The sequence below is a fragment of the Sparus aurata genome, chromosome 3 (genome assembly GCF_900880675.1).
Source record: "Sparus aurata chromosome 3, fSpaAur1.1, whole genome shotgun sequence".
Lineage (NCBI taxonomy): Eukaryota > Metazoa > Chordata > Actinopteri > Spariformes > Sparidae > Sparus > Sparus aurata.
In genome coordinates this window covers 7,646,089-7,672,992 of record NC_044189.1, presented here as the reverse complement: position 1 = coordinate 7,672,992, position 26,904 = coordinate 7,646,089, and the positions used below count along the sequence as shown (strand labels likewise).

At 42.8% G+C, this 26,904-nt stretch overlaps 1 protein-coding gene across 1 annotated transcript; it reads right to left on the bottom strand.

The window, feature by feature from the left end:
* Positions 1 to 210: 210 nt before the first annotated feature.
* eppk1 (epiplakin 1) lies at positions 211 to 25,889 on the bottom strand. The gene is given in 6 exon segments (XM_030412836.1): positions 211 to 7,403; positions 7,472 to 10,378; positions 10,381 to 11,697; positions 11,766 to 20,284; positions 20,658 to 20,790; positions 25,796 to 25,889. Coding segments are annotated over 4 exon segments (19,020 nt in total). The 5' UTR covers positions 20,271 to 20,284; positions 20,658 to 20,790; positions 25,796 to 25,889; the 3' UTR covers positions 211 to 1,112.
* Positions 25,890 to 26,904: the final 1,015 nt, after the last annotated feature.

The window sequence follows — 26,904 nt, the reverse complement described above, 5'->3', positions numbered from 1 at the left end:
AAACTATCATTTATTTACCCATTGGATTGGAAGTATTATAGGTGTTTCAAGAGCTCTAGTTTCTTTACAGTCAATGCGAGGACTATTCAACCTTGAAATTCATGTACAGTATGTCTTGTGCTGAGTTAATTAACATATATCAAGATCCATATGCTTCAAAAATATCAACATGTTTCAGCAAAATTGTTGAAATGAAGCCAAGAGCTTTTATATGTTCAAATCGTTCTTATTTATTGAGCCGTACAATGAAACAAAAAGATGAAGAAAGGTTATCCAACAATGCAAAAAAAAATGGCTGACTTCCAGGCTGGCTTAAGGCAGGCCAAGCGAAACTCTGTTTACTACTCACATTTGGCTTAACAAGTAAACAATAGAGGTTTGTAAGAAAAGCTATAAAGCAGTAAATGTAAAATCAACTTTAAGTCCAGTCTATAGGTCAGGTAAAAAAAAAAAAGCTGAGCCCCAGTTAGTTGAGTCTTTGTGAAATCAGTCACTTCCATAGATTCCACAATTTTAATAAAGCAACATCAAATGGGAAAAATAATTTGTTGTTTTCTTTGTTTTATACCACATTTACTAGGCTGTACATTATATTCAAGGAAGCTCAGAATTAGATCATTACAAAGGGACTGATAACAAAAAAATGGCCTACACCACAGATGAAAGTATAGTTAACTCATATGAGAGTAAATAGGCTGTTTCACAGCAGACACTGTAAATATTAAACACAGGTAAGTCAATAAGTAAAATCGTTATATGATTATTAGAAGCTTATTTAAATTAGACAAACAGTGCCATTGCCCTGGTTTTGTGTGTGCATGCAAGTTAATTATGCTCACAGTAACATAAGGATGAAACCAAAACACCTATTTCTATAATGGCATAGAAAGTTTCTGTAATTCATTCCTTGGTCTCGTTTTCAACCATGACTAACAGTGTTTAGCACAGTGCAGTATGATTGCATTTTTATCCCCAGGTATTCTTTTGGAAAACCTGAAAGACATTGAAAAGCACAAAACAGAAAATGATACTAACTGCAACTTGAGTTAAGAACATCCCGACAAAGCAAGCATAATGCCAGAAAAAAAGTTTGTGGAAAGCTTTTCTTTCGATCACTTGTGCAGGGGCAGTAAACTAAGACCTGTGATGGGATCTGTGACACACCTCTCAACCAGCTGGAGATAGGTGAGGTTCTCTTGAGTGTTGGGGTCAAAGAAACCCTTGGTGTCATCATCAGCTTCAGAGAGAATCTTGTTCATTTCCTTATCAAAGTAACCTCTTTGATATGCCACCTGTACGGGCACTCTGTGACTGTACACTGGATCAATTATACCTCCTGTGGCAATTTGAGCTTCAAGGAGACGAATTCCATGATCTTTGACAATTAGATCTTTTGTCAAGGCCTGGAACAAAGAAATTGTGTTTCCAGTGTAGGGATCTTTGTATCCTGTAACTGCTCTTTCTGCTGATAGCAGTTTGTTTTTCCACTCACTACCAACCACCCTTTGAGCCACAGCTTCCTCTACAGAAAGTTTCTTGTTGTTCACCGGATCGATGACAAAGCCTGTGGCCGCTTGGGCCTCCAGCAGAACCAGAGAAGTACCAGGAGTCAGCAGGCCTTTCCTTTTGGCTTCATAGATGCTCATCGTCTCTTCGGTGGACTGCAGGTACACCCCTGCGATGCAGTTAGTTCCCTCTAGGTACTTACGTACTGAGTCCATTTCACTTACTTCTGTCACCGTGACTTTTCCAGCACTAAGATCTTTGTAGAGGTCTGCATTGATGATTTCTGATTCAAGCAACTCAGTAGCGGTGACATCCTTTCTGATTCCATGGAATTTTTTTACTTCACTTGTCTCTTTGGTTGTAGTAGTAATGATGGTTGTTGTTGTTGTTGTGGTCTGCTTTTGAATGATTGTCAGGATGATTTCCAATAGGCGTTCAATTGTGATTGATCCAGACTTATACTGCTGCACAAGTTCTCTCCTCTTTTCCTCTGTGATGTGTTTGGAGTAGAGCAGATCCCACAGAGAAACTGTTGTTCCTTTGTATTTCCCTCCTGCTTTGGTTGTTGTTGTAGATTTCAGAATGAGTTTTGTTGCCTCATCAACAAAGAAGTAAAACTCTCCTTTCTTTACGATGACCAGTAGACTAAGTCCTGTGATGGGATCTGTGACACACCTCTCAACCAGCTGGAGATAGGTGAGGTTCTCTTGTGTGTTGGGGTCAAAGAAACCCTTAGTGTCATCATCAGGGTCTGACAGAATCTGGTTCATTCCCTCATCAAAGTAACCCCTTTCATATGCCACCTGTACAGGCACTCTGTGACTGTACACTGGATCAATTATACCTCCTGTGGCAATTTGCGCTTCAAGGAGACGAATCCCATGATCTTTGACGATTAGATCTTTTGTCATGGCCTGGAACAATGAAATTGTGTTTCCAGTGTAGGGATCTTTGTATCCTGTAACTGCTCTTTCTGCTGAAAGCAGTTTGTTTTTCCACTCGGTGCCCACTACTCCTTGAGCCACAGATTCCTCTACAGAAAGTTTCTTGTTGTTCACCGGGTCGATGACAAAGCCTGTGGCCGCCTGGGCCTCCAGCAAAACCAAAGAAGTACCAGGAGTCAGCAGGCCTTTGCTTTTGGCTTCATAGATGCTCATCGTCTCTTTGGTGGACTGCAGGTACACCCCTGCGATGCAGTTAGTTCCCTCTAGGTACTTACGTACTGAGTCCATTTCACTTACTTCTGTCACTGTGACCTTTCCAGCACTAAGATCTTTGTAGAGGTCAGCATCGATGATTTTTGATTCAAGCAACTCAGTAGCGCTGACATCCTTTCTGATTCCATGGAATTTTTTTACTTCACTTGTCTCTGTGGTTGTAGTGGTGATGGTAGTTTTGGTTGTGCTGCTGTCCACTTTTGTTTCTGGTGGTAGGCATGTGACGAGTGATGACGATGAGGTTGTTGTGGTCTGCTTCTGAATGATTGTCAGGATGGTTTCCATAAAGCGTTCAATTGTGATTGATCCAGACTTGTACTGCTGCACAAGTTCTCTCCTCTTTTCCTCTGTGATGTGTTTGGAGTAGAGCAGATCCCACAGAGAAACTGTTGTTCCTTTGTATTTCCCTCCTGCTTTGGTTGTTGTTGTAGATTTCAGAATGAGTTTTGTTGCCTCATCAACAAAGAAGTAAAACTCTCCTTTCTTTACGATGACCAGTAGACTAAGTCCTGTGATGGGATCTGTGACACACCTCTCAACCAGCTGGAGATAGGTGAGGTTCTCTTGAGTGTTGGGATCAAAGAAACCCTTAGTGTCATCATCAGGGTCTGACAGAATCTGGTTCATTCCCTCATCAAAGTAACCTCTTTCATATGCCACCTGTACAGGCACTCTGTGACTGTACACTGGATCAATTATACCTCCTGTGGCAATTTGCGCTTCAAGGAGACGAATCCCATGATCTTTGACGATTAGATCTTTTGTCATGGCCTGGAACAAAGAAATTGTGTTTCCAGTGTAGGGATCTTTGTATCCTGTAACTGCTCTTTCTGCTGAAAGCAGTTTGTTTTTCCACTCGGTGCCCACTACTCTTTGAGCCACAGATTCCTCTACAGAAAGTTTCTTGTTGTTCACCGGGTCGATGACAAAGCCTGTGGCCGCCTGGGCCTCCAGCAAAACCAGAGAAGTACCAGGAGTCAGCAGGCCTTTGCTTTTGGCTTCATAGATGCTCATCGTCTCTTTGGTGGACTGCAGGTACACCCCTGCGATGCAGTTAGTTCCCTCTAGGTACTTACGTACTGAGTCCATTTCACTTACTTCTGTCACTGTGACTTTTCCAGCACTAAGATCTTTGTAGAGGTTGGCATCGATGATTTTTGATTCAAGCAACTCAGTAGCGCTGACATCCTTTCTGATTCCATGGAATTTTTTTACTTCACTTTTCTCTGTGGTTGTAGTGGTGATGGTAGTTTTGGTTGTGCTGCTGTCCACTTTTGTTTCTGGTGGTAGGCATGTGACGAGTGATGACGATGAGGTTGTTGTGGTCTGCTTCTGAATGATTGTCAGGATGGTTTCCATAAAGCGTTCAATTGTGATTGATCCAGACTTGTACTGCTGCACAAGTTCTCTCCTCTTTTCCTCTGTGATGTGTTTGGAGTAGAGCAGATCCCACAGAGAAACTGCTGTTCCTTGGTATTTCCCTCCTGCTTTGGTTGTTGTTGTAGATTTCAGAATGAGTTTTGTTGCCTCATCAACAAAGAAGTAAAACTCTCCTTTCTTTACGATGACCAGTAGACTAAGTCCTGTGATGGGATCTGTGACACACCTCTCAACCAGCTGGAGATAGGTGAGGTTCTCTTGTGTGTTGGGGTCAAAGAAACCCTTAGTGTCATCATCAGGGTCTGACAGAATCTGGTTCATTCCCTCATCAAAGTAACCTCTTTCATATGCCACCTGTACAGGCACTCTGTGACTGTACACTGGATCAATTATACCTCCTGTGGCAATTTGCGCTTCAAGGAGACGAATCCCATGATCTTTGACGATTAGATCTTTTGTCATGGCCTGGAACAAAGAAATTGTGTTTCCAGTGTAGGGATCTTTGTATCCTGTAACTGCTCTTTCTGCTGAAAGCAGTTTGTTTTTCCACTCGGTGCCCACTACTCTTTGAGCCACAGATTCCTCTACAGAAAGTTTCTTGTTGTTCACCGGGTCGATGACAAAGCCTGTGGCCGCCTGGGCCTCCAGCAAAACCAGAGAAGTACCAGGAGTCAGCAGGCCTTTGCTTTTGGCTTCATAGATGCTCATCGTCTCTTTGGTGGACTGCAGGTACACCCCTGCGATGCAGTTAGTTCCCTCTAGGTACTTACGTACTGAGTCCATTTCACTTACTTCTGTCACTGTGACTTTTCCAGCACTAAGATCTTTGTAGAGGTTGGCATCGATGATTTTTGATTCAAGCAACTCAGTAGCGCTGACATCCTTTCTGATTCCATGGAATTTTTTTACTTCACTTTTCTCTGTGGTTGTAGTGGTGATGGTAGTTTTGGTTGTGCTGCTGTCCACTTTTGTTTCTGGTGGTAGGCATGTGACGAGTGATGACGATGAGGTTGTTGTGGTCTGCTTCTGAATGATTGTCAGGATGGTTTCCATAAAGCGTTCAATTGTGATTGATCCAGACTTGTACTGCTGCACAAGTTCTCTCCTCTTTTCCTCTGTGATGTGTTTGGAGTAGAGCAGATCCCACAGAGAAACTGCTGTTCCTTTGTATTTCCCTCCTGCTTTGGTTGTTGTTGTAGATTTCAGAATGAGTTTTGTTGCCTCATCAACAAAGAAGTAAAACTCTCCTTTCTTTACGATGACCAGTAGACTAAGTCCTGTGATGGGATCTGTGACACACCTCTCAACCAGCTGGAGATAGGTGAGGTTCTCTTGTGTGTTGGGGTCAAAGAAACCCTTAGTGTCATCATCAGGGTCTGACAGAATCTGGTTCATTCCCTCATCAAAGTAACCTCTTTCATATGCCACCTGTACAGGCACTCTGTGACTGTACACTGGATCAATTATACCTCCTGTGGCAATTTGCGCTTCAAGGAGACGAATCCCATGATCTTTGACGATTAGATCTTTTGTCATGGCCTGGAACAAAGAAATTGTGTTTCCAGTGTAGGGATCTTTGTATCCTGTAACTGCTCTTTCTGCTGAAAGCAGTTTGTTTTTCCACTCGGTGCCCACTACTCTTTGAGCCACAGATTCCTCTACAGAAAGTTTCTTGTTGTTCACCGGGTCGATGACAAAGCCTGTGGCCGCCTGGGCCTCCAGCAAAACCAGAGAAGTACCAGGAGTCAGCAGGCCTTTGCTTTTGGCTTCATAGATGCTCATCGTCTCTTTGGTGGACTGCAGGTACACCCCTGCGATGCAGTTAGTTCCCTCTAGGTACTTACGTACTGAGTCCATTTCACTTACTTCTGTCACTGTGACTTTTCCAGCACTAAGATCTTTGTAGAGGTTGGCATCGATGATTTTTGATTCAAGCAACTCAGTAGCGCTGACATCCTTTCTGATTCCATGGAATTTTTTTACTTCACTTTTCTCTGTGGTTGTAGTGGTGATGGTAGTTTTGGTTGTGCTGCTGTCCACTTTTGTTTCTGGTGGTAGGCATGTGACGAGTGATGACGATGAGGTTGTTGTGGTCTGCTTCTGAATGATTGTCAGGATGGTTTCCATAAAGCGTTCAATTGTGATTGATCCAGACTTGTACTGCTGCACAAGTTCTCTCCTCTTTTCCTCTGTGATGTGTTTGGAGTAGAGCAGATCCCACAGAGAAACTGCTGTTCCTTGGTATTTCCCTCCTGCTTTGGTTGTTGTTGTAGATTTCAGAATGAGTTTTGTTGCCTCATCAACAAAGAAGTAAAACTCTCCTTTCTTTACGATGACCAGTAGACTAAGTCCTGTGATGGGATCTGTGACACACCTCTCAACCAGCTGGAGATAGGTGAGGTTCTCTTGAGTGTTGGGATCAAAGAAACCCTTAGTGTCATCATCAGGGTCTGACAGAATCTGGTTCATTCCCTCATCAAAGTAACCTCTTTCATATGCCACCTGTACAGGCACTCTGTGACTGTACACTGGATCAATTATACCTCCTGTGGCAATTTGCGCTTCAAGGAGACGAATCCCATGATCTTTGACGATTAGATCTTTTGTCATGGCCTGGAACAAAGAAATTGTGTTTCCAGTGTAGGGATCTTTGTATCCTGTAACTGCTCTTTCTGCTGAAAGCAGTTTGTTTTTCCACTCGGTGCCCACTACTCTTTGAGCCACAGATTCCTCTACAGAAAGTTTCTTGTTGTTCACCGGGTCGATGACAAAGCCTGTGGCCGCCTGGGCCTCCAGCAAAACCAGAGAAGTACCAGGAGTCAGCAGGCCTTTGCTTTTGGCTTCATAGATGCTCATCGTCTCTTTGGTGGACTGCAGGTACACCCCTGCGATGCAGTTAGTTCCCTCTAGGTACTTACGTACTGAGTCCATTTCACTTACTTCTGTCACTGTGACTTTTCCAGCACTAAGATCTTTGTAGAGGTTGGCATCGATGATTTTTGATTCAAGCAACTCAGTAGCGCTGACATCCTTTCTGATTCCATGGAATTTTTTTACTTCACTTTTCTCTGTGGTTGTAGTGGTGATGGTAGTTTTGGTTGTGCTGCTGTCCACTTTTGTTTCTGGTGGTAGGCATGTGACGAGTGATGACGATGAGGTTGTTGTGGTCTGCTTCTGAATGATTGTCAGGATGGTTTCCATAAAGCGTTCAATTGTGATTGATCCAGACTTGTACTGCTGCACAAGTTCTCTCCTCTTTTCCTCTGTGATGTGTTTGGAGTAGAGCAGATCCCACAGAGAAACTGCTGTTCCTTGTATTTCCCTCCTGCTTTGGTTGTTGTTGTAGATTTCAGAATGAGTTTTGTTGCCTCATCAACAAAGAAGTAAAACTCTCCTTTCTTTACGATGACCAGTAGACTAAGTCCTGTGATGGGATCTGTGACACACCTCTCAACCAGCTGGAGATAGGTGAGGTTCTCTTGTGTGTTGGGGTCAAAGAAACCCTTAGTGTCATCATCAGGGTCTGACAGAATCTGGTTCATTCCCTCATCAAAGTAACCTCTTTCATATGCCACCTGTACAGGCACTCTGTGACTGTACACTGGATCAATTATACCTCCTGTGGCAATTTGCGCTTCAAGGAGACGAATCCCATGATCTTTGACGATTAGATCTTTTGTCATGGCCTGGAACAAAGAAATTGTGTTTCCAGTGTAGGGATCTTTGTATCCTGTAACTGCTCTTTCTGCTGAAAGCAGTTTGTTTTTCCACTCGGTGCCCACTACTCTTTGAGCCACAGATTCCTCTACAGAAAGTTTCTTGTTGTTCACCGGGTCGATGACAAAGCCTGTGGCCGCCTGGGCCTCCAGCAAAACCAGAGAAGTACCAGGAGTCAGCAGGCCTTTGCTTTTGGCTTCATAGATGCTCATCGTCTCTTTGGTGGACTGCAGGTACACCCCTGCGATGCAGTTAGTTCCCTCTAGGTACTTACGTACTGAGTCCATTTCACTTACTTCTGTCACTGTGACTTTTCCAGCACTAAGATCTTTGTAGAGGTTGGCATCGATGATTTTTGATTCAAGCAACTCAGTAGCGCTGACATCCTTTCTGATTCCATGGAATTTTTTTACTTCACTTTTCTCTGTGGTTGTAGTGGTGATGGTAGTTTTGGTTGTGCTGCTGTCCACTTTTGTTTCTGGTGGTAGGCATGTGACGAGTGATGACGATGAGGTTGTTGTGGTCTGCTTCTGAATGATTGTCAGGATGGTTTCCATAAAGCGTTCAATTGTGATTGATCCAGACTTGTACTGCTGCACAAGTTCTCTCCTCTTTTCCTCTGTGATGTGTTTGGAGTAGAGCAGATCCCACAGAGAAACTGCTGTTCCTTGGTATTTCCCTCCTGCTTTGGTTGTTGTTGTAGATTTCAGAATGAGTTTTGTTGCCTCATCAACAAAGAAGTAAAACTCTCCTTTCTTTACGATGACCAGTAGACTAAGTCCTGTGATGGGATCTGTGACACACCTCTCAACCAGCTGGAGATAGGTGAGGTTCTCTTGAGTGTTGGGATCAAAGAAACCCTTAGTGTCATCATCAGGGTCTGACAGAATCTGGTTCATTCCCTCATCAAAGTAACCTCTTTCATATGCCACCTGTACAGGCACTCTGTGACTGTACACTGGATCAATTATACCTCCTGTGGCAATTTGCGCTTCAAGGAGACGAATCCCATGATCTTTGACGATTAGATCTTTTGTCATGGCCTGGAACAAAGAAATTGTGTTTCCAGTGTAGGGATCTTTGTATCCTGTAACTGCTCTTTCTGCTGAAAGCAGTTTGTTTTTCCACTCGGTGCCCACTACTCTTTGAGCCACAGATTCCTCTACAGAAAGTTTCTTGTTGTTCACCGGGTCGATGACAAAGCCTGTGGCCGCCTGGGCCTCCAGCAAAACCAGAGAAGTACCAGGAGTCAGCAGGCCTTTGCTTTTGGCTTCATAGATGCTCATCGTCTCTTTGGTGGACTGCAGGTACACCCCTGCGATGCAGTTAGTTCCCTCTAGGTACTTACGTACTGAGTCCATTTCACTTACTTCTGTCACTGTGACTTTTCCAGCACTAAGATCTTTGTAGAGGTTGGCATCGATGATTTTTGATTCAAGCAACTCAGTAGCGCTGACATCCTTTCTGATTCCATGGAATTTTTTTACTTCACTTTTCTCTGTGGTTGTAGTGGTGATGGTAGTTTTGGTTGTGCTGCTGTCCACTTTTGTTTCTGGTGGTAGGCATGTGACGAGTGATGACGATGAGGTTGTTGTGGTCTGCTTCTGAATGATTGTCAGGATGGTTTCCATAAAGCGTTCAATTGTGATTGATCCAGACTTGTACTGCTGCACAAGTTCTCTCCTCTTTTCCTCTGTGATGTGTTTGGAGTAGAGCAGATCCCACAGAGAAACTGCTGTTCCTTGGTATTTCCCTCCTGCTTTGGTTGTTGTTGTAGATTTCAGAATGAGTTTTGTTGCCTCATCAACAAAGAAGTAAAACTCTCCTTTCTTTACGATGACCAGTAGACTAAGTCCTGTGATGGGATCTGTGACACACCTCTCAACCAGCTGGAGATAGGTGAGGTTCTCTTGAGTGTTGGGATCAAAGAAACCCTTAGTGTCATCATCAGGGTCTGACAGAATCTGGTTCATTCCCTCATCAAAGTAACCTCTTTCATATGCCACCTGTACAGGCACTCTGTGACTGTACACTGGATCAATTATACCTCCTGTGGCAATTTGCGCTTCAAGGAGACGAATCCCATGATCTTTGACGATTAGATCTTTTGTCATGGCCTGGAACAAAGAAATTGTGTTTCCAGTGTAGGGATCTTTGTATCCTGTAACTGCTCTTTCTGCTGAAAGCAGTTTGTTTTTCCACTCGGTGCCCACTACTCTTTGAGCCACAGATTCCTCTACAGAAAGTTTCTTGTTGTTCACCGGGTCGATGACAAAGCCTGTGGCCGCCTGGGCCTCCAGCAAAACCAGAGAAGTACCAGGAGTCAGCAGGCCTTTGCTTTTGGCTTCATAGATGCTCATCGTCTCTTTGGTGGACTGCAGGTACACCCCTGCGATGCAGTTAGTTCCCTCTAGGTACTTACGTACTGAGTCCATTTCACTTACTTCTGTCACTGTGACTTTTCCAGCACTAAGATCTTTGTAGAGGTTGGCATCGATGATTTTTGATTCAAGCAACTCAGTAGCGCTGACATCCTTTCTGATTCCATGGAATTTTTTACTTCACTTTTCTCTGTGGTTGTAGTGGTGATGGTAGTTTTGGTTGTGCTGCTGTCCACTTTTGTTTCTGGTGGTAGGCATGTGACGAGTGATGACGATGAGGTTGTTGTGGTCTGCTTCTGAATGATTGTCAGGATGGTTTCCATAAAGCGTTCAATTGTGATTGATCCAGACTTGTACTGCTGCACAAGTTCTCTCCTCTTTTCCTCTGTGATGTGTTTGGAGTAGAGCAGATCCCACAGAGAAACTGCTGTTCCTTGGTATTTCCCTCCTGCTTTGGTTGTTGTTGTAGATTTCAGAATGAGTTTTGTTGCCTCATCAACAAAGAAGTAAAACTCTCCTTTCTTTACGATGACCAGTAGACTAAGTCCTGTGATGGGATCTGTGACACACCTCTCAACCAGCTGGAGATAGGTGAGGTTCTCTTGTGTGTTGGGGTCAAAGAAACCCTTAGTGTCATCATCAGGGTCTGACAGAATCTGGTTCATTCCCTCATCAAAGTAACCTCTTTCATATGCCACCTGTACAGGCACTCTGTGACTGTACACTGGATCAATTATACCTCCTGTGGCAATTTGCGCTTCAAGGAGACGAATCCCATGATCTTTGACGATTAGATCTTTTGTCATGGCCTGGAACAAAGAAATTGTGTTTCCAGTGTAGGGATCTTTGTATCCTGTAACTGCTCTTTCTGCTGAAAGCAGTTTGTTTTTCCACTCGGTGCCCACTACTCTTTGAGCCACAGATTCCTCTACAGAAAGTTTCTTGTTGTTCACCGGGTCGATGACAAAGCCTGTGGCCGCCTGGGCCTCCAGCAAAACCAGAGAAGTACCAGGAGTCAGCAGGCCTTTGCTTTTGGCTTCATAGATGCTCATCGTCTCTTTGGTGGACTGCAGGTACACCCCTGCGATGCAGTTAGTTCCCTCTAGGTACTTACGTACTGAGTCCATTTCACTTACTTCTGTCACTGTGACTTTTCCAGCACTAAGATCTTTGTAGAGGTTGGCATCGATGATTTTTGATTCAAGCAACTCAGTAGCGCTGACATCCTTTCTGATTCCATGGAATTTTTTTACTTCACTTTTCTCTGTGGTTGTAGTGGTGATGGTAGTTTTGGTTGTGCTGCTGTCCACTTTTGTTTCTGGTGGTAGGCATGTGACGAGTGATGACGATGAGGTTGTTGTGGTCTGCTTCTGAATGATTGTCAGGATGGTTTCCATAAAGCGTTCAATTGTGATTGATCCAGACTTGTACTGCTGCACAAGTTCTCTCCTCTTTTCCTCTGTGATGTGTTTGGAGTAGAGCAGATCCCACAGAGAAACTGCTGTTCCTTGTATTTCCCTCCTGCTTTGGTTGTTGTTGTAGATTTCAGAATGAGTTTTGTTGCCTCATCAACAAAGAAGTAAAACTCTCCTTTCTTTACGATGACCAGTAGACTAAGTCCTGTGATGGGATCTGTGACACACCTCTCAACCAGCTGGAGATAGGTGAGGTTCTCTTGTGTGTTGGGGTCAAAGAAACCCTTAGTGTCATCATCAGGGTCTGACAGAATCTGGTTCATTCCCTCATCAAAGTAACCTCTTTCATATGCCACCTGTACAGGCACTCTGTGACTGTACACTGGATCAATTATACCTCCTGTGGCAATTTGCGCTTCAAGGAGACGAATCCCATGATCTTTGACGATTAGATCTTTTGTCATGGCCTGGAACAAAGAAATTGTGTTTCCAGTGTAGGGATCTTTGTATCCTGTAACTGCTCTTTCTGCTGAAAGCAGTTTGTTTTTCCACTCGGTGCCCACTACTCTTTGAGCCACAGATTCCTCTACAGAAAGTTTCTTGTTGTTCACCGGGTCGATGACAAAGCCTGTGGCCGCCTGGGCCTCCAGCAAAACCAGAGAAGTACCAGGAGTCAGCAGGCCTTTGCTTTTGGCTTCATAGATGCTCATCGTCTCTTTGGTGGACTGCAGGTACACCCCTGCGATGCAGTTAGTTCCCTCTAGGTACTTACGTACTGAGTCCATTTCACTTACTTCTGTCACTGTGACTTTTCCAGCACTAAGATCTTTGTAGAGGTTGGCATCGATGATTTTTGATTCAAGCAACTCAGTAGCGCTGACATCCTTTCTGATTCCATGGAATTTTTTTACTTCACTTTTCTCTGTGGTTGTAGTGGTGATGGTAGTTTTGGTTGTGCTGCTGTCCACTTTTGTTTCTGGTGGTAGGCATGTGACGAGTGATGACGATGAGGTTGTTGTGGTCTGCTTCTGAATGATTGTCAGGATGGTTTCCATAAAGCGTTCAATTGTGATTGATCCAGACTTGTACTGCTGCACAAGTTCTCTCCTCTTTTCCTCTGTGATGTGTTTGGAGTAGAGCAGATCCCACAGAGAAACTGCTGTTCCTTGGTATTTCCCTCCTGCTTTGGTTGTTGTTGTAGATTTCAGAATGAGTTTTGTTGCCTCATCAACAAAGAAGTAAAACTCTCCTTTCTTTACGATGACCAGTAGACTAAGTCCTGTGATGGGATCTGTGACACACCTCTCAACCAGCTGGAGATAGGTGAGGTTCTCTTGAGTGTTGGGATCAAAGAAACCCTTAGTGTCATCATCAGGGTCTGACAGAATCTGGTTCATTCCCTCATCAAAGTAACCTCTTTCATATGCCACCTGTACAGGCACTCTGTGACTGTACACTGGATCAATTATACCTCCTGTGGCAATTTGCGCTTCAAGGAGACGAATCCCATGATCTTTGACGATTAGATCTTTTGTCATGGCCTGGAACAAAGAAATTGTGTTTCCAGTGTAGGGATCTTTGTATCCTGTAACTGCTCTTTCTGCTGAAAGCAGTTTGTTTTTCCACTCGGTGCCCACTACTCTTTGAGCCACAGATTCCTCTACAGAAAGTTTCTTGTTGTTCACCGGGTCGATGACAAAGCCTGTGGCCGCCTGGGCCTCCAGCAAAACCAGAGAAGTACCAGGAGTCAGCAGGCCTTTGCTTTTGGCTTCATAGATGCTCATCGTCTCTTTGGTGGACTGCAGGTACACCCCTGCGATGCAGTTAGTTCCCTCTAGGTACTTACGTACTGAGTCCATTTCACTTACTTCTGTCACTGTGATTATTCCAGCACTAAGATCTTTGTAGAGGTTGGCATCGATGATTTTTGATTCAAGCAACTCAGTAGCGCTGACATCCTTTCTGATTCCATGGAATTTTTTTACTTCACTTTTCTCTGTGGTTGTAGTGGTGATGGTAGTTTTGGTTGTGCTGCTGTCCACTTTTGTTTCTGGTGGTAGGCATGTGACGAATGATGACGATGAGGTTGTTGTGGTCTGCTTCTGAATGATTGTCAGGATGGTTTCCATAAAGCGTTCAATTGTGATTGATCCAGACTTGTACTGCTGCACAAGTTCTCTCCTCTTTTCCTCTGTGATGTGTTTGGAGTAGAGCAGATCCCACAGAGAAACTGCTGTTCCTTTGTATTTCCCTCCTGCTTTGGTTGTTGTTGTAGATTTCAGAATGAGTTTTGTTGCCTCATCAACAAAGAAGTAAAACTCTCCTTTCTTTACGATGACCAGTAGACTAAGTCCTGTGATGGGATCTGTGACACACCTCTCAACCAGCTGGAGATAGGTGAGGTTCTCTTGTGTGTTGGGGTCAAAGAAACCCTTAGTGTCATCATCAGGGTCTGACAGAATCTGGTTCATTCCCTCATCAAAGTAACCTCTTTCATATGCCACCTGTACAGGCACTCTGTGACTGTACACTGGATCAATTATACCTCCTGTGGCAATTTGCGCTTCAAGGAGACGAATCCCATGATCTTTGACGATTAGATCTTTTGTCATGGCCTGGAACAAAGAAATTGTGTTTCCAGTGTAGGGATCTTTGTATCCTGTAACTGCTCTTTCTGCTGAAAGCAGTTTGTTTTTCCACTCGGTGCCCACTACTCTTTGAGCCACAGATTCCTCTACAGAAAGTTTCTTGTTGTTCACCGGGTCGATGACAAAGCCTGTGGCCGCCTGGGCCTCCAGCAAAACCAGAGAAGTACCAGGAGTCAGCAGGCCTTTGCTTTTGGCTTCATAGATGCTCATCGTCTCTTTGGTGGACTGCAGGTACACCCCTGCGATGCAGTTAGTTCCCTCTAGGTACTTACGTACTGAGTCCATTTCACTTACTTCTGTCACTGTGACTTTTCCAGCACTAAGATCTTTGTAGAGGTTGGCATCGATGATTTTTGATTCAAGCAACTCAGTAGCGCTGACATCCTTTCTGATTCCATGGAATTTTTTTACTTCACTTGTCTCTGTGGTTGTAGTGGTGATGGTAGTTTTGGTTGTGCTGCTGTCCACTTTTGTTTCTGGTGGTAGGCATGTGATGAGTGATGACGATGAGGTTGTTGTGGTCTGCTTCTGAATGATTGTCAGGATGGTTTCCATAAAGCGTTCAATTGTGATTGAACCAGACTTGTACTGCTGCACAAGTTCTCTCCTCTTCTCCTCTGTGATGTATTTAGAGTAGAGCAGATCCCACAGAGAAACTGATGTTCCTTTGTATTTCCCTCCTGCTTTGGTTGTTGTTGTAGATTTCAGAATGAGTTTTGTTGCCTCATCAACAAAGAAGTAAAACTCTCCTTTCTTTACGATGGACAGTAAGTTAAGGCCTGTGATAGGATCTGTGACACACCTCTCAACCAGCTGGAGATAAGTGAGGTTCTCTTGAGTGTTGGGGTCAAAGAAACCCTTAGTGTCATCATCAGCATCAGAGAGAATCTGGTTCATTCCCTCATCAAAGTAACCTCTTTGATATGCCACCTGTACAGGCACTCTGTGACTGTACACTGGATCTATTATACCTCCTGTTGCAATTTGCGCTTCAAGGAGACGAATTCCATGATCTTTGACGATTAGATCTTTCTTCAAGGCCTGGAACAGGGAAATTGTGTTTCCAGTGTATGGGTCTTTGTATCCTGTGACTGCTCTTTCTGCTGAAAGCAGTTTCTTTTTCCACTCATTGCCCACTACTCCTTGAGCCACAGCTTCCTCTACAGAAAGTTTCTTGTTGTTCACCGGGTCAATGACAAAGCCAGTGGCCGCCTGGGCCTCCAGCAGCACTAGAGATGTGCCAGGGGTCAGCAGGCCTTTGGTTTTGGCTTCATAGATGCTCATTACTTTCTTTGTAGATTCAACTCTCACCCCTGCTATGGAGTTTGTCGCTCCAAGGAACTGTTGAATCGTTTCCATTTTGTCAACATTGTCTTCAGTCACTTTCCCTTGAATAATCTGTGTGAAAAGTTCCTTTGAGATAATCTTAGACTCGTACAACTCACTGGCTGAGACCTGCTTTCTTAGTCCTTTGAACTTTCTTTCTTTGGATGACACCTCTGTAATGATTACAGTGAGTATTTCAATGATCTCCTCTATTTTCATCGTTCCTGTCTTGTACTGTTGTATGAGCTGGCCCCTTTTTTGTTCTGATATGTATTCAGATAGCAACACTTCCCACAATGTCACCTCTTTGTTTTTAAATTTTCCTACATTCATGGCAACAGTTTTGTTTTTGAATTCAAGCTCTATTTTCTCATCTGTGTGAAATTCATGGGATTCCTCTTCGTAAAGGGGTAGAAGTATCAGCCCAGTTTCAGGATCTTTCTCACACCGCTTTATGAGCTCGAGGTAAGAGAGTTTTTCTTTGGTATTTGGGTCAAAGTATCCCTTTGCATCATCTGTGGGGTTCAGCAGAATCTTGCTTGTTTCTTCATTGAGACAACCCTTTTTTATCGCAACTTGAACAGGCAGTCTATGGCTTAGATTCGGGTCAATTATTCCTCCAGTTGCTATCTGTACCTCAAGAAGACGAATGCCATCGTTTCTTTGAATCAGCTCTTCATTCATGGCTTCAAACAAGGATATTGTTGCATCTGTGTATGGATCTTGATAGCCGGTCACAGCTCGTTCAGCTGAGAGAAGTTGCTCATGGACATCTGGTCCAATTACTTTCTCTTTTGCTGCCTCATCAACAGCATAGAGCTTGTTTTTGATAGGATCAATGATCCATCCTGTTGCAGCCTGTGCTTCAAGCAGTTCAAGGGCAATGCCAGGTGTCAGCAGATTTTTCTTTTTTGCTTCATATATGCTCATTACTTCTTTGGACGCATGAACCTTAATTCCAGCGATGCTTCCCTTCCCCTTCAGGTATCCTCTCACAGGTTCATGTTGGGTGACTGCTTCAAGAGTGAGTTTTCCCTCTTTCACCTGTTTGAATGTTTTTGCATCAATGATGTCTGAATCCAGTAGTTGTTGTGCAGAGACAGGCTTTCGCAGTCCCATTACCATTTGGAGATTTTCAATCTTCTCCAGTTTGTCAATGGTGGAAATCACTGATGTAATCATGGTTTCTATGGTAATCTTCCGTGTTCTGTATTTTTCTATGAATTCAACTCTCTGTTCCTCAGTGAAATACCCAGAATGAATCAAGTCCCAGAGTGACACTGATTTTCCTGAGAAGCGTCCTACAGAGATGTTCACAGTTGACTTTTCAAACTCTTGCTTTATCTCTGTGTCGGTGTACATTTTTGACTTTGTTTCTGTAACTTTTCGTGTGTCATTCATTGGTAGGAGAAACAGTCCTGTTTCCTTATCTTTGACACATCTACTCAACATCTCCATGTATGTCAGGTTTTCTTGTGTGTTTGGGTCAAAAAATCCCTTTGTGTCGTCACTTGGGTCTGACAGGACTTGATTAAGATCTGCATCAAAATAGCCTTTCCTGTATGCAACCTCAAGAGGCAAGTGAAGACACTTCAAGGGATCAATGATACCACCTGTAGCAATCTGGGCCTCAAGTAAACGGATGCCATGCTGCTTGACAATTAAATCCTTTTTCAAGGCTTGGAAAAGTGAGATCTTTTGATCAGTGTATGGATCTCTGTATCCAGTGACGGCCCTCTCCGCAGACAAGAGCTTTTCAAACATCTTGGGACAGATGGCCTTTTCTTTGAGAGCTTGTTCCACTGTGAGTTTTTTGTTTTTCAGAGGATCAACAATGAACCCTGTGGCTGCTTGTGCTTCAAGGAGGCAAAGGGCAGTCCCAGGTGTGAGAATGCCAATTCTCTGTGCCTCATAGATGCTCAGCTTCTGATTGGAGGGTTGCAGTATCACCCCCGCCACACAACTTTTTCCTTGTAGGTAGGCTCTCACATTGTCCATTTTCATCACATCACTGCTTGTCATCTGTCCTTCGACCAAGCTGCTGTATGTTTTTTCATCTACAATTTCTAGCTCCAACAAGTCCACAACTGAGATATTTCCTCTGAGACCTTCAAAGTTCAGCCCTGCTTGTTTTTTTATTTCTTTGCTCTCAATGATTTCTGTGATGGTGACAATGAGTTGCTCGATGGTGATTTTCCTTGACTTGAAGAGCTTGAAGAACTCCTGTCTTTTATCCTCAGACAGATACTCTGAATTGATGATATCCCACAGCGTTGTGTGCTTGCCCTTGAACCTGCCATACTTCACAGTAACTGTTGTTGTTTTGAACACTTCTCTCATATTATCATCAATGTTTATTTTCTTGCCTTTGCTTTTGAGTGGCAAGAGGCACAGACCTGTACTGGGATCTGTGACACATCTCTCCATGAGTTGCAAGTATGTCAGGTTCTCGTTGTTGTTGGGGTCAAAGAATCCTTTGGTGTCATCACTTGGATCATTCAGGATCTGATTCATTTCCTCATTAAAGTATTCCTTCTTATAGGCGACATGGACAGGAATGCGATGGCTGTTCACTGGGTCAATGATCCCACCAGTGGCAATTTGTGCCTCCAGAAGTCGAATTCCATGGTCTTTTACGATGAGATCTTTTTGCATGGCTTGGAACAAAGAGATTGTTTTACCGCTATATGGATCTTTGTACCCAGTCACAGCTTTCTCTGCTGAGCGCAGTTTTTGACAGACATCAGGCCCCACAATCTTTGCTTTGACAGCATCATCCACTGAAAACTTTCTGTTACCAATCGGGTCAATGATGAACCCTGTTGCTGCCTGTGCCTCCAGTAGAATCAGAGCAGTTCCTGGCATCAGCTTTCCTTTTTGTTTTGCCTGGTAAATGGTCATGATTTGAGAGTCAGGCAGCAGGATACCTGCAATGCTGTCTTTGCCCTGTAGGTACACATTTATATTTTCATCTTCAATCACTTCCTTCACTGAAATTTTTCCCTTTTCCAGATTCTCCAGAACCTCCTTACTGATGATATCTGCATCCACTAGCTGTTTGCCTGTGACAGTTTCTCTGATGCCTTCAAAAACAACATTTGTTGTTTTCACAGTCTTTTCTATGACTTCCAGAACCATTGTGATGATTATCTTGATATTGAGCTTCCCTTCTCTGTATTTTTGAATGATGTCTGTCCTCTGATGCTCGTCGAAGTATTCTGACATGAGGAGTTCCCACAGAGATACCGTCATTCCCATGTACTTTCCACATGTCACTTTCACCATCTCCTTTTTGAAGGCCGTTTTAGTTTGGTGATCAATGAAGTTAAAATTCAGCCTGTCTGACTTCTCAAGGAGAGGCAGGAGGCACAGTCCAGTGATGGGATCTGTGACGCACCTTTCCATCAGCTGAAGATATGTCAGATTCTCTTCTGTGTTTGGATCAAAAAATCCTTTTGTGTCATCCCCTGAATCCTCAAGTATTGTGTTAAGTTTTTCATCAAAATAGCCTCTCTTGAAGGCCACTTCTGTTGGGAGTCTGTGACTGTTGATTGGGTCTATTATTCCACCTGTAGCGATTTGCGCCTCAAGTAGGCGGATCCCATGTTCCTTGACAATGAGGTCTTTTGACAGTGCTTGAAACAGGGATATAGTTTCACCTGTGTATGGGTCTTTATATCCAGTGACTGCCCGCTCAGCAGAAAGCAATTTTGCATGATATTCTGGGCCAAAAAGTTTGTGCTTGATGGCTTCATCCACAGAGAACTTTTTATTTTCAACAGGATCGATCATGAACCCAGTCGCAGCTTGTGCCTCCAATAGAACTAGAGCTGTTCCAGGCATCAGTATGCCTCGCTTCATGGCTGCATAAACGCTCATCCTCTGATTTGACGAAAGTACAGCAATGCCTGCAATACTGCCTTTTCCCTCAAGGTATTCTTTCACTGTTTCCATCAACATCACATCCTGTGTTGTGGTTTTTCCCTTCTGTAGATCATCATACGTTTCTTTGTCAATGATCTTTGATTCAAAGAGTTCAGTGGAGGAAACACCTCTTCGCAGACCTTTAAAGGTGACGCAAACAGGAAGGAGCAGCAGGCCTGTGTCAGGCTCCACAGTGCATTTCTCAAGGAGGTTTTGGTAGGTGAGATTTTCTTGTGAGCTTGGATTGTAGAACACTCTGAGCTCTGACATCTTGTTATCGAGCAAACCTTTTTCATAGTAGCCCTTTTGAATCGCAGCTTCAATTGAGACACTTGTCTTCTCCACAGGATCAAACAGGCCTTGTGTGGCTATCTGTGCCTCAAGCAGCCTCAACCCGTAATCTCTTGGAACTAACTCTTTCTGCATAGCTTGGAATACAGATATCATTTGGTTGGTGTAGGGGTCTACATAGCCTCTGACAGCTTTCTCTGCAGTGAGGAGTTTCTCTTTCATCTCTGGTCCAACTATTCCCTCTTTAACAGCATCTGCAACAGGAAGTATTCGATTGTTTATCGGGTCTATGATGCCCACTGTGGCTGCTTGCGCCTCAAGCATTGCTAATGCTGTTCCTGGCTTAACGAGACGTTTTTTCATGGCTTGGTATATCGTTATCTTTTCCTTCGTCTTCTCCAGAAATATGCCAGCCACAGGTTTGTGGACTTCTGTGTGGCCATTCTGCTCCACCCCTTGACCCATCTTGGCCTAAAGAGCTGTGTGACACAGAAACATTAGCTTAAATTGGTATAGATATTACATGCATTGTCTTTAAATGAATTATATCTACATGTCCACCACAAAATGTGTTGTCTTATTGAGAAATTGTGCATTTTGTTGAAATTTTATGCAGCGTCTTACAATCTTACCTTCCGCTAGCTGCACATAATGTGAAATTTGAGAAATGCACTCAGTTACCACTCTACTGTATTGTCTTGTTTGGCAAAGTATGTGCATTTTGTACCGTTATTTCTAGTCTTTAGAAGAGGCGAAAGTCTAAATTTATTTTTGGCCAAGACTAATATGGTGTTCACGTTTTCGAGTAAAATGCAGTTTTGCAGTACATGGTGCATCTTCTTTATATCAAACCTTTTAGCTTCTGTCAGAGTCGATCGGTGGCCTCAGGTATTCAGATGCTTCTCACCGTCCAGGATAAGGGGGATAAAGACCAAAGGTACCCTGGATTTTATGGTCAGAGTCCCGGTGCTTTGAAACACTGTTCCTGTGGAGATAAGGCAAGCAAAGTGTGTTGTATTATGTCGTTGTTTCCAGTTTAAAAAGACATGCTTCCTTTTGCGCAGCTTTTAATATTTTTGATTCAGTATAAAAAAAGTAGTTTAGAGGAAATGGAATTACATTTCAATTGAGGCCTTTGTTCACATCCCTGTTAGGATTTAAGCACCTTAATGCAAATATATTTTTAATGCACAGTCCAAGTGATAATAGTCCTTTTTTCATACAACATTTATGCATCAGTACATGGTGCATATAGATACAAATGTATACGATATTATAATTTAAGCTAAATGTTTCTTTTCATTTCATGTTGTCCCTATTAAGATTAGAAATGAACTCTCTGCCAGTTCATGGACGAGTTTTTGAAACATCATCATTTATTTGCTTTGGCACGAAACAATGTAATGCTTCAAAACTGGAACAGCCAGATACTGAGTGTTGTAACAACTGGCATGGAAACACAAACAGTATGCCATTCTTAATCCTATTCTCAGACCCAGCCAGTCAATAACTTTGTCAGTCTGCTGTTTAGTCCAGAGCAGGTAGTGTACAGTTGGGGGTCTCACAGCTTGAAAGAGCTGACTGATGCAGCTGAAATGGTGTGAATGAAGTTCTAGCAGATGTTCAGTCAGAGTGTTCTTTCTCATGTTTAGACCTGTAGTTCATTTCTCATACTATCCTGTCAGTCACTCCTCTCATGCATTAAGGGCTCTGGGGCTGTCAGTCAAGATATTTGCTGGTCACATGTGTCCCAGAACATCCATTCTGCTTCTAATACCACACCCCTCCACTTCCCATCGTTGCCTAGACTTTGAACCAGTTTCATAATTTTGTTAGCCTTATCGTGCTATTCTAACTTTAGCAGAGTCATCAGCCATTGATGATGCCATTGATTACAAAAAGTATCTGCTGAATGAGTGCCAAAGGGCCATTATCAATTATCATCCTTTGTAATGAAAATATATCTGTATTTCATTCCCTTCTCGGCTGATTGAAAGAGGAGTGCAAGTGAACCAGAGCTGAAAGACACCACTAACATCCCCTTCAGGACTCTGACACACCAGGCCGACCCGGCTTCTTGGCCGACTGAGCAGGTTGAATCAGCAGCTGAGAGATCAATGCAAAATTTAGCTGTAGTGTCTTTATGCATTTTCTTAACAAGTTTATCTGATTTGGATCCTATGAATAAAATAGGTTGAAATCAGAAGAAAGTTTGAAGATACAGTATTGAATGAGACTAACAAAAATCCCCATAACATTCAAGTTTGAACAGCCAGTACTGTAAAAGCGACCACATAAAAGTAACCGGTAAGGAGAACACTGCTTTCTATAAACCTGAAGTTTTTTCCACCCCTTGTGTTGATAGGCTGGTGCCTGTGTTTTATGTGATGGATGACGTAATGCTGCTACTGGGGAGCAGTGAATATAATCACGCTCAGAAAAATGGGTGTGGAGTGATTCAGGAACACAGACAAGGCTCTGTTCTGTACGTGATTATTTCTATATGCTGCAGTGGTGATGTAATAAATCACCAGCTGCCATACAAGCATTTTTTCACAATAACATGTAAGTACAATGTAGTTAAAAATACATGCTCACTAATCTGAGTGGGCTAAAGGTGTGTGCTGTTTTTTAACAACTTGCAATGCAAAGACAGTGAGGTCACGATGTTGCAATTACAACAACGTGGTTATGAGCAGCTACAGGCCAAGTGACACACACTTCTTCTCATGTAAGGTGACTGAAGCCTTTATGTTTGAACAACAGCAGCAGTCAGGCGGTGCAGCAGTATCTCTGTCACCAACTGCTGAGTTTGCTGTTTGAGACTGACACCCGCTTTGTAAATGTTATTAAAGACGATGCAATTTACATTTATTGCACTGTTGGATTTGCTTATCATCTCGTAAAAAGGCTAATGCATGATCTGTTTAAAGTTGAGGAGTTACCAGAGTGTTAGCAAACGGTAGCTTCTCTGTTTCCTGTTCTCAGGCTGCAGACAGTACTTAGTCAAATTCATTTTACCCTGAAGGAGACTCAGTGCTAGGAAACTAATCTCTGACGTCCCTCCCATCTACATGGTATATAAGGGAGGAAGAAGATAAGAACCACCTCTGACTCTAATGCAGGCCAGTATAGCAACATTATAGACACTTCATGTGGTATTCAGGATTTTTCCCATATTGTGTGTTTTGTTCAGAGAATTTGTCCAATTGCACTACTTTGGCTCTGATGCAGCTGCCAATTTCTGTCTACAGTCATCACTCAGTGTTCTGCCCACAACACTATCTGATAGGATACATGTTGTGAATTATAGCCATTATAGACAAAATGAAATAAAAAGCAAACAAAAACATAACATTTAAAAACTCCATACAACTCCTCCGGTGTAATCCAAGTCCCATGAAGCCCTGAGATCGCTTTGAAAAGATGTTATTTGCACCCTGTGTCAAGCTGAATCTTCACCGTAGTGGGCGCATGAGCTCATCTGCATGTTCAGGGTGTAAATAACATCTTTTCAAATTAATTTGGGATCTCAGGGCTTCCGGAGACTTGGATTACGCTGGACAAGCAGTATGAAGCCATTTAATGTCGTTCTTTTGAATGTTTTTTAAACGTAAAACAAGTCCCCATCTACTTCAATTGATTACGAGAATGCTGTAACTCTGTTTTGCTTTAAAGCTCCAGAAATAGTTTGTGGACTACCAAACGACACCTTCATCAGCTTGAGGGTGAGTAGATAATGACTGGATTATGATTTTTGGGGTGAACTTAATCAGCAAACTAACAGACAATTTAAGTCATCAAATACATGTAGTTTAATGCAATATTTGTCTACAACATGTCGTGAGGGGGAAGCATTAAGTAGTAGGAAATGGAAATAATCAAGGAAACTACAAGTACTTCAAAAGTACAGTAGTTGAGTAAATGATTTTCACTTTTATTGCAAATGTATCCCCAGATATTGGTTATCAGTCTCCTTGATTAATAATAACTGGTATCAGCCCCCTAATTATACTAAACTTTATGACCTAACAGTCATATTGGATTGCATTGCACTTAGTTATCTGTTTGAAAGCTATCAACTGAAATTCTAATTAGGGCTATGTGATTAATCTGCCGATTATATTTTTTATGGTTGTTGATAAAACATCAGACAAAGTGCTCATATATCTTTATACATGTGGTGACGACTTCAGATATCTCATGCTATCCAACCAACAGTCCAAAATCCAAAGATATATCATTTACTGTCATGTTAAACAGTTGTTCCTTGTTCCTTAAACAAGGAAATAGTGTCGTCTTGTCAAAATAATTAAGGATCAATTTCCTGTCCATCAACAAATCAGTTAATCGCCTGTGCGTCACAGCTTTAACGACATCACCGTTACTTAATGGATCATGAGAAGACTGAGTTACATAAGTGTTTTCACGTTTAAGTAAATCTGGTACACTGACATTGATTTACTGAAGACATTGAAATCTTCTCATTGAAAATTAGCTTCACGCCAGCTTGTCAGACTTGATTATTTGCTCGCCAAGAATCTGTCTGAATGTTCAGAATGAACAGCTGACGACCAAGTGAAACTGCTGCCTTTGTGCCCCGAAGCAAAACAAGTTGGAGAACAAGATTTACACCACAATGTAAATCACCTGTTCTCGCCTTTTGGCTACGTTACAGTACGCACGGCCCACCACACCGTCGCTGGGGCCGGCGTGTTTAACGCTGGGGTGCATTCTTGACACAATCTCAGCAGTAAAAAACTGAGTAAAACTTTGTAACAACCGTCATCAATAAATGGTGCAGTTAATTGGTTGATTTAAGTCACAGCTAATGTTTTTTAAACCTTTACCATCGTTTAACAGGGCTGTCCACAGAGATATGTGGTTGTCAGCCAGGGATAACGGTAACCAGGAGGTCCAGAGGGAGAAGATCTTTGTAAAATTTGGTAGCCACTAGCACTTTGCATTGCCACTATTCCATCATTAACACATCTTATTTGTTTTCTCGAGATTAGGAGTCATTTATGCTGTTATCAAGGAATAACAAACGTTTGTTTCTCCGAGATAAAGACATTGTTTTCATTAGACCCACAAGAAACAGGAACACAACATGTGTGAGTGCGTGATAATGACACAACCAACTCTTGATCTTGACAAAATTTCACTTGTTATCGCAGGAAAACTGAGGAAATAATATGTTTGACCCATCACCTTTAAGAGCTTTCGGAGAGGATGTCAACTCTGTGTAATCAATGCCTTATCTCTAATCTTAACGAGCCTTGTCACCAATTACTTTGCTGATATTTGTCAAACACTGTATAAAACTCTCCGCTCTCTACTCAGCAGAAGCATGTGCACACATTCACATCGCCAATCACAACTTGATAATCAAAACCATCACATTAGAATCAGTAAATAAAGTAGCTGGTTGTTTGGCTAGCAGCTGACTTAATGAATGTTTGTTAACAGTGAAAGAAATCTTGATCAAATATAAATGTACCTTTTATTAATTGCGGTTATAAGAAAGTGCAACCAAAAGCTGGAATGAATGAGGTGATGGAGTATTGTGTTAGAGTTGCACAATAGTTTCAGCACTTGTGGAAATATATGATCGTCATTATGTGTGACAAGAGCCGGATGATGTAGACACCGTGTTCAGACTTGTCACACAGCTTGTAAAGCCTACTTTGTGCAAAACGTTATTTTCACAAGTGCGGTCAAAGGTAATCTGTGAGGAATGTTTGCTTTCCCTTTTTATCAGAGGGGTGTTGGCCGACAGTGCAGCAGGACAGAGCTAATTCTTCACTTGTGGCTTTCACACCACTGTCTCTTCTACATGAGCCACACAGGAGCAAACAAACCACGGTTTAGAGCATGTGGTTGTAGTCTGGATTAAACAACACTTCCACTCAAAGAACCTTTCTTTGAAACGCCTTGTTCTTTTCTTTTCGAGCTTAGAAACGTGAAAATTCAAAATCAAAATCTCTTACCTGAAGTTTGTGGAAAGTCCCACTCTCTTCAGCAGCGGTCAGCAGTCGGCCTCAGCTGGTATCAGAGATATTGGGGAGTTCCCAACATCTCAGACGTATTCCTCTGTGCTCACGGTCAGATATAGAGCAGGTCCAGCTGTTAAGTCCCTCCCCTCGTGAGGAACAGCCTCCTCTTACCAGACCAGGAGGGAGTAACGGCCGGAGATCTCTGTGCACTGTGCGCAGGATGCCAGGAATTCCATTAGACTTCCTCAAAACTGGTCTATTGTGCTCTTACACAGTAGTGGCAAGCTAATTCCTATCAAAGTGTCCTGTAAGTGTGCAGAGTGTTAAGCTACAATCACATGTAAATCTTAAAGATTATTCTCTTAAACTCTCTTTGTCTGTATATCGATGTACAGTAAATGATTTGTCCCCTCACAGTTTACTGAAAGTGAGCGGTGATCATTATCTTCCTTATCTAACCAGCCGGGTTGTGACGAGCGGAGCCGGATGCCCCCGAGTTTACAGGGAGCTTTGTCTTTGTGTGTGAAATTCCTTCAGGTTTGGCAGGTTTTCAAGTGTGATTAGCAGAGACTCACCAGGTCGGGGGAGTCGGGCCGAGGCTGAGGGGGGGTCTGTGTCCTCGTTAGCAATCAAAAATCTACTGCATCACAAAACAGACAACCTGAATGGAAAACAGCTGTTATTAAACACATAAACCAGATGCAAAGACATTATTCAACTCTGTCATGACGATGTTGAACTCATACATTGATGACTGATTTGCAAGCAGGAACAGTTTGGAGACACGTTGCCTCGGGGGAAAGTGACAACAAGTGATCATGATGTTCAAACTCAGTGAAGTGCGAGAACATGAGAGTTATGACTTGGAAAAACAGAAGAAGGAACTTTTTTCCAACAGGTTTGTTCTCCAAAAAGGTTCATTGAGATAACCCGTGAGCTTCTTCAGTCCCCGCGAGTCGTGTTTTCTGGGCCGTGATGGTTTTAAGGAAATGATTTGAGATAAATGAAGTTTGCTATCGGCAACTTTATTATAAATGGCATGACATATTTCACCACTCATTAAAGTAGAGACAAGCTCTGTATCCGTCATGTTTCCAAGCGAA